Source organism: Littorina saxatilis, linkage group LG3 (assembly GCF_037325665.1).
Source record: "Littorina saxatilis isolate snail1 linkage group LG3, US_GU_Lsax_2.0, whole genome shotgun sequence".
NCBI classification, from domain to species: domain Eukaryota; kingdom Metazoa; phylum Mollusca; class Gastropoda; order Littorinimorpha; family Littorinidae; genus Littorina; species Littorina saxatilis.
In genome coordinates, this window is record NC_090247.1 from 41,165,711 (window position 1) to 41,181,743 (window position 16,033).

The following is a 16,033-nucleotide window of genomic DNA, read 5'->3' on the forward strand; positions in this document are numbered from 1 at the left end:
ACACAATTATTGAACAAACAAAATTTTAATGAAAACTGACAAACATATGAAAGACACTCACATTTTTATTGAAAAACAAGAAATAAAATATTTCCAAAGACTTGTAATGTCTTGATTTGTGCTTGGTGTCACGTTTGTCACTCAGGTTACCAGAGTTTGTTTTTCAAGTTCTGTTTCGGTGATCGACAACTTGGCATGTTGTGAAGGGCCCCGAAACATGCATTATCAAACTCTACCCCAAACTTGATGACGTTTTGGGTCAAAAATAGTCACGTGGTGTGTTTTCTAAACCAAATTCGATGACGTGTCACACAACCGAGAACCAGTGTGCGCAGGTAACTTGTTGGACTCGGCCGAAACATCGCTTGATCGCCATTCATTTCGTTTCACAGGGTGCATCGGTAAGTTCACAAGAAGTGTTTTTCATGCTATAGGTAATCTATCTGAAGGCTCTGTTTTTACTAAGAAGCTGTATTTTTTTTAATATCAGTCAATTGACCACAAGTGCATTCGAATCCCTGCAGATTTTCCCAGTGTCACTTGTGATGCAGGTAGCAGGGAAACGCAGCGATCAGCGTTGTTTTTGTAGAAAACGTGTTAATTTTTTTAAATTCTGATTATTAAAGAAGAAGGAACTACCAGATACTTTTGTTTTTCATAACTTTTCTTTTATTGCTTTCTTTTCTCTCCCTGTTGTCTTTTTTAACCTGTGTTGTGCAGTGGCGTCACGCATCACACAGGTTACCTTTTTCATTTTATTATCACATTTTCTTTCAAGAACAGACTGTATTGTGTTCTACTTGCATCATTGCAAGGGTATGTGTGTGGAAATCATGTGAATAGTCAATGATAATGAGTGTAAAGAAATCAAGTCTTTGGTGAAAAAAAAAAGAAGCCTGGTAACCTGCACATGGCGTCACACTATTTCCTGCCTTGCAACCGTACGAGTTCCACTCATTACCATTAAACATGGTTCATATTGGTAGAAAAAGAAGTACTTCTATCCTATCAATGCTTATTACACAACTTGAGTGATTAAAAGTGGTATATTTCATGCTTGAGTGTCACAACATTATGCAGGTTACCAGAACCATGACCCCCCGACGAGAATGGAGTTTTTATCTAAGGTATCAAAGCTACCAATTTGCTGTTTGCATATTCAGGTAGTTGATGCACATGTCTTCAGATTGGCACTAATTGTTTTATTCTTATGACAAGTTTGATTTTTGGGGCCAATTCCCCTTTTTTGTCACGATAAGTGAAGAATGACTCATAAGCACGCACATCTAACACTGATACACTTCAACATCTGACAATTCACACTCACAAAGAGAGAAGAAAAATATTGGAACAGAATTATTATTATTTTTTTTTTAAAGGCAACAACAAAACTGTGCTTCCAGGGGAAAGGTTCAGTGAGGGGAAATGGGAAGGACGCAGCAAACAGCAATCTTGGACCTGTAACCTGTGCTTCGGGGAAAGTTTTGGGAAAAAAAAAACCTGCATGAAAATGATGAAGAAAGAATATGGCTTTGAAAAATTGAGATATAAACTTGTAGTCTAAAAATGGGACATAAACATGGCCTCATAAACCATGAACAAGCAACAATGCACAGGCATGAGAATGGAAAAAAGTAAAAAAGGCTGAACGTTTGTAAGTAATATCAAAGTCGACGGCACGAAGCACCTAGCCTTACTAAGGGGGTCCGGCTTTTTGCTTTTTCGGCGGAACAAAAAAACATATCGGCGGAAATTTGCCTTTCGGCGGACAATTCCCATGCCTGAATACAATAAACAACTGGAAATACAAACTTTACCTGACAACATAGAGCACATTAAAATCATGCAGCTGTTCAGTTATATATCTGGGTACCTGTGCTAAATAGATACTGGTTTGAATTCTACTGAGCAATGTAGCTTCAACCTTAAAGGTTAGACCCCTAGCTAACCCTACCCATGCAAAGTCTACACAAGCGTGTGTGTTGACAACTAACTGAAGAAGGATCAAAACATACATTAATAGTAAACAACAACTAATTCAGTTACAAGTATTTAAAACTCAGGTTTAAAGCAGGTGTTACTAGAAGGTATTCATTTGTTCCAAGACAGAATTCAGATGTAATCTGAAGAACATTAGACGTCATTTAAAATATTTTTTAATTATAACATGATTAACAGTTGTTTAAAAGAGAGAATTCAGTTATGATTTATTTGAAGAACCCTTGAATTCAGTTATTATAGTTTGATTAACAGTTGCCTATAACTGATCATAACAGGGTGCCATCACCATCCCATGAAGGCTGATTAAAATAGTGGCTGTAGTTATATTTTATGTAGACAACTGGATGTCTAAAAAGAACTGTCTGTTTCCAATATGTAACCTTCCCCCAAATTCTTTTTTAATAAAATAAAATTGCTTTAGGTAAACATTTCTGCTTGTCAGAAGGTACGAGAAAGCTCAACTCCACATTCAGATTTCATGGGATAGCAATAGCATATCAAGCTGATTGTGCAGACACCAACAGGACCCCAACCTTCCGTTCTGCATTTTCTCCTGTGTTAACACACTGTGTTAAGTGTGTTAACAGCAAACCAAAGCAAGGGTAAATGACAACAGAAAGTTGCACGGCACTAGAAAAACAGAAGAGATGACGACAGCGCTACAGTACAGAATTCTGAGAACAGGTTTGGTTGGTAGGTAGGTTTGTGGACAACAGTCACTCACTCGAAGTTGGCACCTAACTCATCATCATCATTGTCATCATCATCTTGTTTGTTGCTCTTGGCCTCATTGCTAAGCCTTAAGAAAACAAGGGGACAGCCAACATGAATTAATCTCAACCACCATGCATCCATCAGCTTCTGCCAGAACTGATCAAACTCAAGAAAGAGAAAAATGCCGAGTAATCTACAAATTCATGCAAAAATGTGTCACACTGCATTTCAAAAAGAACTGCACACTGTGTTCATTTCTAAGGGTAAAATGTTCATCTAGTTCTACTGTGATGTTCATCCATTCTATGAGGCAATAACATCTCTGAAAACAAAAACTTGAGAAATGACCAAAAATACTACAATCGAATCAGAATGAAAACAGAAACAAACGTACAAACACAAAAACGAATAAAACAAACAGGTTGGAAACCGCAGACGTAAACACTAAAAGTGATAACAAACTGGTAATAGGATCAGCTTCATTAAAGCTATCTATTACAATGAATCTTTACCACAGAAGATAAAACTATTCTGTGGCTAGCACTACTAACAATGTAAAACGAAAATAGAAACAAAATCTAATGAGGTCATAAACTCAAACTTGCTACACAAGGAAAGATAGCATCAACACTTTTTGTCTCCAAACAGCAACCATCACAAAACCTGGTATGACTGCATTCCAAAGTGTCACAGTCAGCTACTTAACACACACACACACACACACACACACACAAACTGTGTCCCCCTAGACTTACTCAGCATTCTGTTGAGGTGTACTACTAGCTGCTGTGCTACTGTCTACAGCCATGGGGTTGGGTGTGGGGACCACGACACCATCAGACGCACTGGAAGCAACTGGTGACTCTTTGGGTTCCATGTTCACTTCACCCTGTGCTGGTTTGGGGCTCTCTGCCTCACTGGATGTGCTGCAAAATTAAGTGTAACTTTGTAAGTTTCTGATTTTTTTTCTGATGCTTTCAATCAAATGCGTCAAGCTTTTGAAAGGCAGATTTGCTTCCACACTGCTTATGACAGCACTTATTATCAAAACTGCTGACTCTTGTATCAAGACTTTGTTTTACAAAAAAGAAAGTAAAAGAGATGTGGGGGAACACACTCAAACTACAAATGTGAATAAGTACATTCATATCTATAGTGCTTTACATATTAAAATGCAATCAGTTCTCCTTGTTCTTTATTCATTTTGCAACATTTAAAGGCACAGTGCAGCTCACAGCCTTCGTTTTGCGTTTTTGTTGCAGCTGAGTGCATTTACAGTTCAAAAATCCTCTTATGGTAGTAAAACAAACCCAAAACTACCCAACGACGACATCTGTGAAGCTCGACAGTTTCTTGTTCACGCGAGTGCAAAAATTAACCTAGTTATTACGTGGTGTTTGGTCGGAGTTCGATTCAACTGAGTGATTCCGGCCTCCGTTTTGTTTTACACAAACTCATGACGTCTGACAGTTTGCTAGTGACGTGTCTTTTTGTGCATGATGTGGTGATCTACCTGATCTAAATTTAGATCCAAAAATAGGCCAAGACCAGACGGGTCCGAGTACGAAATTAATTCGTAAAAAATCGCAGTTCTTGACTCTTTGGGTGCAAGTCAATGAAACTTGGTAGTTCTTCTAACGGATAGCTGCCTGAGGTATGACTAAAAGACCCAGGGGCTCCGTCAGACCTGTTTACCCCCATAAGTGTTTTGGAGTAATGCTCAGCCCCAAAAATAGTAATCCTGGCACAAAAATAGTAATCATCCAAAATTCGTCGCCAATTACAACGCACATGACAACTGTGTCTGCGAAACGCAATCATGCACATATATCCACCATTCACAAACAAAACACATCAGTCAGTTTTTGTAGTCATCATAATTTCAAAGAAGATCACACCAAAAGCACATGCATCACTGATTCTTTTTCTTTTGCTCGTAGTAGGCCTTTCTCAGTGTGTCAAGCGCTTCTCTACTGTACTTGCGCTTGCCAAATGAGTGAGGGCGAGACTTCACCACTAGAATAAGGCTCTCCAGCGTCTCATCAGACAGACATGATCTCTGGTCAGTCCTGTGCTTTTTCACCCCATTTTGCCATTGAAAAAAACAATGCCAAACATGTGAATTGATAAAAAAAAAAAATAAAAAAAATGAAAATCGTAGTCTTGACACGGATAGCGGAACGGCGTATTTTTTGCAGAAAATCGTAATAAATTACGCCAAAATCGTAAGGGTAAACAGGTCTGCTCCGTGCACCTGGATTTGACAAGTTCAGTACCTTTAATACAGATTTATGACATTCCATAATTATGTTATCAGTAATTCCAGAATCTTAACAGGTCTTGACAAAGTCCTACACACCTTGACACAGTGACGTCAGTGGAAGAAGGAGGGGGTTCAGAAGTGGAGGGGGTGGTGCTGACTGCGTCGGACTGCACAGGGGGTGACAGAGAAGACACAGGAGGGGAGGTCGAGTCGGGGAGAGGTTCGTCCGCGAGTTCTAAGCTCTCCACTTTCATGTCCCCACTCCCTGATGCCTGGGGTCTGTCTTTGTTTTCAATGCTACCACTGCTACTGCTCTCTGGGACTGCACTGTCGTCGCTTATCACTGTAACATAAAATCAAATGAACGAATAATCTACATGTGTTTAACAGTACAGCAGGAAAACAACACTCTTCTTAACAAGTAGGTACACTCCACACAAAAAAGTCCCTGCATTTATCACATTCTTGAATTGTTTATCAGTACTGCTGAATTACAACATGAAATTCATGTTCAACTCCAAGATAGAGCTCTACAACATTGTTAACAAAGAACAATTCAAATAAACTTACCATAAGCATTTCCTTTGGAAGCTTCTGAGGTATCCATTGCTACTGGTGAACTACTTCGTGGTCCATTCCCTGTCCTGGAGAACAAGTTCAGCAGTGTCAACAATTCCGCTTTGTCACATTCAGTCAAATACAACCTGAAAACACTGTCAGCTTTAGTGAGCAGAAGACAATCATCAAGGCATTGATGAGGCCAAGGACAAACAGAGATGATTACCACACAATGTCCAGAGAGCAGCAAGTAAACCTCATCAGGCTGCGTACTTGCCACAACAGGCTCAATGCTCACATGAACCGAAAGTTCAAGCTGGCGCCATCACCAACCTGTGCCTGCGGTCAAGAAGACCAAACAGCGGAACACATCTTACAGCAATGTCCCTTACTAGATGAGGAACAATAAGAAGTGTGGCCGTCACCAACTCCCTTGCAGACCAAACTATACGGCAGTCGACAGGAGTTGGAGAAAACGACAACATTTATCACCAGTGCTGGTCTGATCGTGTAACCTCTGCGAACGCCAAGAAGAAGAAGAAGTCAAATACAATCATAGACACAGACTTCAATGGATCAACCTAGACCTGTATCTGATCAGGCTTTCTTTATTTTCATAAAAAGCACACAACAGCTAGTCCTAATCCTCCTTGGCCCCCTAGTCAAGTACAGGAGAAAAGAACCGCTTTGTCGTATAAAAACTTCTGTGACACAATTGCCATGCACCAGTTTTAACATGTACAGTATGCAACTTCCTTTGAAGCCCTGATCCACTTTTCCAATGTGAATACAATACATCCATTAAAGCAAACACCCACATGCAGCCTCTTCCTCTGAGGAAAACACTCACACATGCACAAACATATACACAACCTTTTCCTCTCTTTATCTGTTAAGTTTGTTTCAAGGATACATTGTAGGAAAAGAACCAGCTCTAAATATTAAAACTTGTTCCCACAACAACAACAAAGTTGAGTTCAACAATGTAAGTTGAGTTCAACAATGTTCAGTACCTGCTGCTCATGTCGGAGAAGCTACTGAAATCTGCCCAGTTGTCGGCTGCGCTGGCCTGCGGCTTTTCGAAGCTGGCCCAACCCTCACGCGGGGCAGCAGGCGGTGGTGCCGCCCCTTCCCACGGAGAGTTGGTCTCCATCTCTGTGGGCTCCGCATGACTGCTGTTCTCTCCGTTGGCCGGCCAGGGACCTGCGATGATCAAGTCATCTATGTGGACCATCAACATCAGTAACTCACACCGAGGAAAACAAAATCGGGCAATTTTATCATTTTAGGTCTACGTTGTTCTTTCTTTCTTTATTTGGTGTTTAACGTCGTTTTCAACAGGTCTACGTTGTCAGTAAGCTGTTTTGTTGTAGTCTTTAAGAGCATTGACACATAAAAGTTTGTTGACATGGCACCTTCAGAAGGGCAATTGGGATTCAAGACAATCAAAGACACAAGAGCAAGTTTAATTGTCAAAAAACTTGGAAAAAACAAGTTCTTATTGCTGCACACGCACATACAAAATGTGTGAGAGACAATAGACTGAAACAAAAAGAATTTCAGAGAGAGAGAGAGAGAGAGAGAGAGAGAGAGAGAGAGAGAGAGAGAGAGAGAGAGAGAGAGAGAGAGAGAGAGAGAGAGAGAAAATGAGGGAGAAAGAGAGAATAAGAGAGAAAGAGGGAGAGAGAATTAGGGAGACAAATTAAGTCTGCAAATTTGTTCCTTGCAGCTCACCTTCGGAAAAGTCCACATCCATCTTTTCAGCAGCAGCAGCCATGACGGTAGGGATGGTGACGGATGATGTAGGGACAGGGGTGGAGGTGGCAGAGGGAGGAGTGCCAGACGCAGCAGCAGCAGAAGAGACTGGGGAGGGGGTGGAGAGGGGGGTTGCTTGCTGTGGAATGGAGTGGGGGGAGTCCAGCTCCTCCTCACTGTCTGTGCTGTCGTCGCTGCTGTTGGCGCGGGCCGTCTGCCCTTGGAGCCGACTGCAAGGCCCACCACTACAGTGTTCACTTTTAATATCCATGTCTCATACAGTTTACACTAGACAAAATTGACTGAATTTATCCTTTTGAAACCTGTCATTAGTCCTATGGATATTCTCTCAAGGTTTAAAACAGGAACAGTCTCTAGACCCTGTTACCTTATTCATGGATTCTTCAAAAGTCTGCGGTCAAGAGGCTAATTCAATACCACATTTTCCACATCATTCACATTGAAACCCTCTAAAAGTCTTTTCCTACTTACTTACATATACCTAAAATTAAAAGTGATTTGTCTAGAACTGCAATAAACCCAAAGTGCAAACCAGCGAGCAGCTATGCTCAAATTACCATACCAGACGCTTAGAACTATTTTTGGATTTGCGCCATATAAATACCCTTATTACTATTATTGCAATACAGAATGCAAAACAAGCTATCATCCTCCACTCTGTTAATCAATCACCTTTTCCTTTTCAGTAGCGCAGCTTACTTTCACGCTCACATTTTTATTTTCTTGTTTATTCTTTGGTTTCTTGCTTTTTCTCTACTTACCCTGACCTCATATGCTGTGCATTTTTGTCGAAGGTGAGGGGCTTTTCCACCCAGATGTCTTCGTCGCTGTCGTCCTCATCAAACTGCTGGATGCGATCATTGCATGCTTGGTCGAACATTGTATTGTTGGGTTGCTGAAATGATATGAAACTGAACCTGAAAATGTTTGCTCTATTGGCACAGCTGACATTTTTTACATTTTGTCTACTAAAAATAGCATTCATCCATTGACTTGGGGGAAAATGGTATCCAAATATTTTTTAGCACACTGATAACAAAGACAAGTCATCTCCACACGTTTTCAAAAACATACATTAAGTTCAGGTTAGACATAAGCATACATATAATCATGTACTAAAATACCAAAAGATAATGTTCAACTATCAACTGGCACAACCATCAGTGTACTTACTGTGACCTCATCTGCTTGAAGGTTGAAGTTAATGCTAGAAATCCGATGAGAGAACGGCTCACTGCAAAAAGCAAACATTGACTTCAGTCCGCATTGTGTATGACGGTGCTAATATTAAGGGAAAAAAACACACACAAGCAAAAATGTGTGGCCATTCCTTTACGACCAAGCAAATCAGCATTGATGAGAAAGGGATCTGTAGGGCCAAACATCTTTCTACCTTTTTCCTCTCTTTACTGGACCCCAATTTCCTTATAATAATTAGGATGCTAGAAAATGTGCTTTTTAATCAAATTAAGTAAACATTATAAAGAGAACAGAAAAAAGATCTTGCCTCAAAAGCAAAGAGTTTCCTCATCTTTTCTTCTAGCATACACACATTTCATTACAAAATTGTGCAATTTCAGTTTTCCGTTTCATTTCAAAGGACACAACAAAACTGCTTCCATCATACCAACATTTCAACACAAAATACTGCAATTTCACAATTCTCTATTTCATATTCGAACATCACAGCAAAACTCACACCAAACAAAACCACATTGTAAAAAAGCCACAACTCACTCTATTTTCTCCTCCTGCTCGGCGAAGTCCTCCTCGTTGAAACCAAACTGGTCTATAAAGTTGCTGGTCATCTGTTGCAACTGGTAATCAGAGAAGGCCTGATGAACAAACCATATAAATGCTTTTTCAAACAGAAACGCTACAAACCTGACCCTCCCGAATGCTTGTCGTGTCAGAGAAGGTGAGTGTTGTGTGGCAGAACAAAATACAATGAACTACCAGTGTACACAAACATAAAGATAACTCAAAATGAAAGAGATCACAACAACAAAAGATGAGCATGAAAACAATGTTAACAGAAGAAAATTTATGCTAGGATAAATTGCTAAAAAGTAGCATGAAATATTCAGACAATAATCAACCATCATTAGCTATGCATCTCCTAATCCAAGCTAAACAGAGAGCTTATCTGACATGCATGACTTTTTTTTTTTTTTTAATTTGTTCTTTTTTTCCAACAAAGAGATAGCGATTCTGGCTGGGTGGAGTTGGAAGGAGGTACACGTAAATGTTTACAAATGCTTTCATTCAATTTTGGGTATCTGCCTTACGCTATCATTATTTTATCTTTAATAATAACAACAAGCAACATATATAATACCTATACCTATTATACCTATATTACTGGCTCTAAAAAAAACCTCATGATTATAGTTTGTTGAAGAAATGAACAATGCACACAAAATGATTGGCAGCATGAATCATACACACCTGCTGCATAGCTGTGTCTTGTGGGAAAGGAATGTCTTTGAAATCAGCATCGTCATCTTCACTGCTTGATGCCAGAGGATGACCACGCTACGAAAAAAAGGAACAAATTAATGACTCCACTAATAAACTTACAATTTTGATTAATTTATTTAAAACACAGTAAGCAAATGTTAGTATCTGTGAGAGGAAATATACTTACAAATTCAACGGTGTTCTTTTTGTTGATGTCAGTAAGAGTACCCAAAACAAAAGCATCCCACTTCTGTTTACACTCTTCTGGTAATTCTGTAAGAACAAAGAATGTCAGGTGTTACAAAGTTCATCCATACGTGATCTTTAAAATGCAGTTGTTCTTGCTGACCACATGTGAAACTGATGAGAAGTTCTCAAGCAAAAATTGTTTGGAAAAGAGTAAATTATGCCAATTTTGCAATTCAGTTTTAGTTCTGTTCTTGCTTTCTCACAAATTTGAAAAAGTTCAGAAATACCATTCTCTTGATGTGTGCTGTTTTGTGGCCAAAAATATTCTAATCACAAACATCTTTGTTCTAAAATAGAGAATAGCTCTAACTCTTCCATCTTATTATGCTCAGGTTCAGGAACAGTAGTCAAACCATTTTTTATGGCACAACATTAACCCTAAGCCTTCTACTGTTGCCTGTTTGTTGGCAAGCGCATATCATACGTTGACAAACAACCCACAAAAAAACATTATTTGCTGCCCGCAAATCCCTCTGTAGGATAGAGACATGTGGGGCAGCAAAGACACAAACACACTTACCTGCCCAATAGTCCTTGATCAAGTCCGTATTGCAGCCTCGCTCTTTTGATAAAGTCAAGGCATTGGCCATCTTGGTTAGGTGGCCCATGAACCCCTTCCGCTTCCCTCCTTCTTTATTCCTGACACACACATGAGCCACTCTATAATTTATCCTGCCACGAACCAACACTTTTCAAAGAGTCAAAGAATTCTTCATTTATATATATGTTTATTACCAATTCAATGCCCCATATGGCTTTTTGACCAATCAGGACGGATTCTAGGTGACCCTCTAAATGTTATAACGTTCAGGCAGGGACCCTTTTTGTTTATCAAGCTAAAAATTAACAAGACAAAGTAAAAATTTAAATCAACAATATCAGCGTGATTTATTCTAAAGAATGACATTTCAAATGCTGTCAGATAATACTCTCTTTATCTAAAAAATACTGAAAAGCAAGTTTTGTCGGTGGGTGCTTTACGGAACAGCAAGGCACCGCCCATCCTCTGAGTGTGCAATGCCGACCCGCTCACTTGAAATCTAAATGATCAAAGTACGAAAAAATCCAGTTAAACTGCGTCACTCGCTTTACGTCAAATGTATCGTTACGTCATTTTCCATCCGTCTGGAGTCAGTTCTAAATCTGTCGCTCTCTGTTCAACAAGAAAAAGTGAAGCAAGCGAAACGCATGTTCAACATGGTTTATCTTGTGAGATTGTTGTGTCAAACGCATTTGACCTGTGAATATTCATCACGTCAGGTGTGTTACTCTGATTGGCTGACCCAGGTCACGAGAATTCTTTGACTGACAGGCATAATCAGATAGGAGCGCTCAAGTTCCCATTGTCCTCTCGATGTACAGATGGGAACATTCTTTCAGACTAACTCACTCCCTACGAACCACTGCTATCGCAGTGGTCCCATGCACACCACTTCCCCACGAACCACTGCGATAGCAGTTTTTGACCTTTGGATTTTTTTAGCTCAATGACGTCAATTTTTGTACGAAAATAGAGAGGCTGGCTCTCAAGTTTAACCAATCGTCTGCAAATTACCAAGCTAGTTTCACTTCTGTCTGCTGTAGAACGATGACGGGAGGTTTGATTTCGTACTCGCTGGCTTTGTGCAAATTTGCATAACAACAATGGCGTCTACCAGTACGACACGTGCTGAAACACTGCCACGTGCTGAAACACTGCTATCGCAGTGGTTCGTGGTGTAGTGGTGTGCATGGGACCACTGCGATAGCAGTGGTTCGTAGTGAGTGAGTAAACCACGCGAATTTGAAGTGATGGCCCTGCGTTCAGCGTAATTTTGATGCCAGACAAGAAGGGCAAAGCCCATACGACTCACATGCTTTACACATTTTTCCTACCAAAATACATGTGACCTTGACCCAAGGTCAAGGTCATCCAAGGTCATGCAACACAAAGCTGTTACTTCAAGACATAGGAAGTACAATGGTGCTTATTGGCTCTTTCTACCATGAGATATGGTCACTTTTAGTGGTTCACTACCTTATTTTGGTCACATTTCATAAGGGTCAAAGTGACCTTGACCTTGATCATATGTGACCAAATGTGTCTCATGATGAAAGCATAACATGTGCCCCACATAATTTGTAAGTTTGAAACAGTTATCTTCCATAGTTCAGGGTCAAGGTCACTTCAAAATATGTATACAATCCAACTTTGAAGAGCTCCTGTGACCTTGACCTTGAAGCAAGGTAAACCAAACTGGTATCAAAAGATGGGGCTTACTTTGCCCTATACATCATATATAGGTGAGGTATTGAATCTCAAAAACTTCAGAGAAAATGGGAAAAATGTGAAAAATAGCTGTTTTTTAGGCAACATTTATGGCCCCTGCGACCTTGACCTTGAAGCAAGGTCAAGATGCTATGTATGTTTTTTGGGGCCTTGTCATCATACACCATCTTGCCAAATTTGGTACTGATAGACTGAATAGTGTCCAAGAAATATCCAACGTTAAAGTTTTCCGGACGGACGGACGGACGTCCGGACGGACGGACGACTCGGGTGAGTACATAGACTCACTTTTGCTTCGCATGTGAGTCAAAAAAGGGTTATTTATACCCCCCACCTAAATCAGCTATTTTCTAAGTAAAACACTTGAAACTTTGCACTGAAGGGCATCAACATATCAACAGTAAACCCTGAAAGTTTCAAATATCTGTGTTGAGTACTTCTTTAGTAATGATTTTTTTACCAACTAATACAAATGGCCAGTATACAGTGGAAAGCATAGGAAAAATCGGCCAGTAGGGAGTGAGCTAATCAACAGAGGCAACCATCTGAAACTTATGCTTACTGTTGCTGGTCGTTTTCTTCCCATTCTTCTAGCAACCGCTGTGGCAATCTGACATCTACGAACAACTGCAACAGAAGGATGAACTTTTACACAACTGGGCACTACTCTTTCACAAGACAGTGTGAATTCATCAATATATTTTTAACAAAAATATACTCTTCACACAGCATAATTATTAGACAATCTAGGTCATGTGACTTGTGTGAGATTACTGCAGTCATAGCTCTCTGCTGGAAATCATCATACTCTTCAAACCCTAACCAAACATGAGAGAAAATGCAGACAGATGAACCTACAGGTCGACTGACTTTAGTAGATATCCTAACATTGTGTGCGTAGATTGAGGGGCAGGGTACACATAAACTCCTGAATATATCATCAATGCTCAACTGCAGCAGATAGTGTACCTGTTTTAGGAGAGGCTGTTGTGTGGCACCATCAGACTCCACAGGTGGGTTGTTGAGCACCAAGACCACACACTGCTCCACTTGAGTGTGAAGGAAGTTGTTCCAGCTGTACTTGAAATACAAGTCCTGCACACAGACATACCATGTAAACATAATGCTGAGATGGGAAGAAGTTCTTAAATCTTCGTCACAGCAAGTACAATCATCACAATGTGTCAAGTTTGTAGACTGACATCTTCGACAGAAACAGTCACAATCTACAACACCGGCAACAGTCAAACACACCTTCAACTGACAGATATATAACGTCTAAACAACACCGACATAGAGCACTTACGTTCTTTTGTTTCTCAGATCAACACTGTGACAGTTCTATCCTTTTGTGTACCACATGTAGTATACACAAAGTAACCTTTCCATACCAAACTGTGAAAAATTGACAGTGTCAAAATTGTTTTTCTCTTCCAAATTAACCTGTTCAAATATTTAGAAAAACTTCTGCACACAGAGAGAATATTTTAAGCAATCTGACACATTCCAAACAACCGGTCCCTAGTAAATATGCTAGCAAGCATGCAAACACACGCACTGTAACACACTCTCTCTATCCTCCCCTATCAAGCGTGCCATTAGAGTTGAGATGTTCGCACACACACACACACACACAAAACCTCTGTCTCCCTTCCCTCACCAGAAGTGCCTGCAGTGTATTGAGGTTGACCAGTTCAGTGTTGACAGAAGGCATGTTTGTTGCCACGAGGGCGGTTATCAGCTTTGCCACCTGAAGACGAGCGTTGCCCAGTGGGGGCTCCAGTGTTCCCACTGACGTTGGCATTCTACTGTATTTTTGCTGAAAGCGACAAATAAACACTGTGCATTATTTTTAACAAGGCAATGCCTCATGTAGGTCCTAGTCTAGGATCAAGATGTTGTCAAAAGAAGAATTGAACAATCTTAATTAAATTGGGAACCGCTTTCCAAACATGGAAGACAATGTAACACACACACACACACACACACACACACACACACACACACACACACACACACAGAAGCAAACAAAAAAGGCATGACACTGCTATTTACCTTTGGTGGGTTTACTAACAGGTTGTGAAAGTTCTTCAAGCGAGGTATAATAGCTGCCATGACGTTGTTGATTCCCTGAGAGAGCCGGTCTGTGTCAATAGCTGCCATCTGGTCGTTCAGTCCCTCTTGCCTGCCAATGCAACAGACAGTCACAAACAACACATAACATGTACCTTTCACTGAAGTGGGAATCCGACAGTTCAAGACATCATTAACTACAAAACTCATATGTTCTAAGATCGCACCTCTTACAACACTCAAGAAGACCAATAAAGCTCTAATGTAAGAAAATACATGTTTGATTCATTTAATAAAAAAAAGGAGAAAATCAGTACAAAGGACGCTAGCTATGACAGTTTATATATAACACCAAAAGACACTCCATAAATTCAAAATGAACAGTCCTGATCTCCCTTGTGTGCTTACCCTTGTTTTCGAACTTCCAGCAGTGTGTGAATGACGAAGAGTCCATTCACAATGACAGACTCATTCTGTTCCAGCTCAAACATGTTGTTCAGCAACTTTGAGACAGTTTCTTCTCTGAAATAAACAATGCAGCACCTCAGTTTAAGAACTTAGATAAGTAAAATGTCACTATTTCCATGACATGGATTTTTTTGGTTTTTTAACTCTTTGTACCCCAACTATGTTGACCAAGTTTCTTTTTAGCTGAGACCATCTGTGCTGCAGCAGGTCACTCAGAATTGTAGTAACTGTGAATTAAATCTGCTTCCCTACCCTCCTGTTAATTAACATCACAATTTATTAATTATTATACAATTATGTCCTACTTCCTAACACTAACATCATAAAGCAACTGGACCAAAAAATCTGTTATGATGAAGTTGACTATTAGGATTGAATATACAGTCTAGCAACTCAAATGTATCAATTCTATACCGAAAAGTTTGAATCATCAAGGAAACAAAAGCACTCACAATTCCATAGTAGTTAATAAAGGGTCTGGATCAGAGGTGTCTTGCATCTGCATCATTTGCTCCCGGCCTAACCTCACAATATCACATAAAGACTGGGCAGCATTGCAGTGAATCTGAAATATGACATTACCAAAAACCTCATTTGATGAAGAATGCACACCTTGATTGATACCGTTACTATCAAAATACAAAAGCATTCGAAATGCTTTTGACACTAGAACAGACGTGTACATACATATAATTAGCAACTCATGCAGCTTTTAATGTCCTCATTTCTAACAAATTTAGATATAAACTATTAAAGTTTCAAACAGAGAACATACACATAATGATTACTTACATCTTCGTCGCTTGAGGGAACTATACAATCAACTAGCCTTTGCACTATCTGACACTCATTCAGCCACTGCAAAATAGAAACAAAGCATTGTTTTTAACCAAGAGCCAATTCAGCAAATGCAACACAAAGCAATGTACATCAACTACAAGTCTAACAAACTGGAATTGTTTTTCTTTTATAAAAAATAAAAATAATAAAAATTAACCCGCCAACTGCAACTTAAAATCCATCTGAACTCCTTTTTCTTAACAGTTCAAATGCACACTTCTGAGAAAATATTGTGCATTAATACTCTTTTCTACAAAGATTCAAGTACCTTGATAAAAGCAGTCCCCTGCTTTTGAAGCCTACAAAATCCATACATGGAAAGGAAGGCACATAGAGTTTACTAAAAAGACCAACAACCTATG

General features: G+C 39.7%; 1 protein-coding gene across 5 annotated transcripts in view; it reads right to left on the bottom strand.

Moving 5' to 3' along the window:
* Nucleotides 1–16,033, bottom strand: part of LOC138962380 (serine/threonine-protein phosphatase 6 regulatory subunit 3-like) — a 28,364-nt gene that overhangs the window by 5,279 nt on the left and 7,052 nt on the right. Inside the window, exons 7-25 of one of the 5 annotated variants that reach the window (XM_070334182.1) lie at nt 15,624–15,689; nt 15,284–15,396; nt 14,772–14,885; nt 14,346–14,475; nt 13,951–14,109; nt 13,260–13,385; nt 12,853–12,917; nt 10,542–10,660; nt 9,960–10,045; nt 9,761–9,847; nt 9,050–9,129; nt 8,486–8,546; nt 8,074–8,207; nt 7,271–7,521; nt 6,550–6,757; nt 5,549–5,622; nt 5,075–5,321; nt 3,471–3,641; nt 2,726–2,800 (exon numbers count right to left, since the gene is read on the bottom strand). In XM_070334182.1, the coding sequence (XP_070190283.1) occupies nt 2,726–2,800; nt 3,471–3,641; nt 5,075–5,321; nt 5,549–5,622; nt 6,550–6,757; nt 7,271–7,521; nt 8,074–8,207; nt 8,486–8,546; nt 9,050–9,129; nt 9,761–9,847; nt 9,960–10,045; nt 10,542–10,660; nt 12,853–12,917; nt 13,260–13,385; nt 13,951–14,109; nt 14,346–14,475; nt 14,772–14,885; nt 15,284–15,396; nt 15,624–15,689 (2,366 nt within the window). Of the gene's footprint in view, nt 1–2,725; nt 2,801–3,470; nt 3,642–5,074; nt 5,322–5,548; nt 5,623–6,549; nt 6,758–7,270; nt 7,522–8,073; nt 8,208–8,485; nt 8,547–9,049; nt 9,148–9,760; nt 9,848–9,959; nt 10,046–10,541; nt 10,661–12,852; nt 12,918–13,259; nt 13,386–13,950; nt 14,110–14,345; nt 14,476–14,771; nt 14,886–15,283; nt 15,397–15,623; nt 15,690–16,033 lie in introns of all 5 variants that reach the window. The other 4 variants (XM_070334179.1, XM_070334180.1, XM_070334178.1 and 1 more) reach the window with 4 other exon arrangements.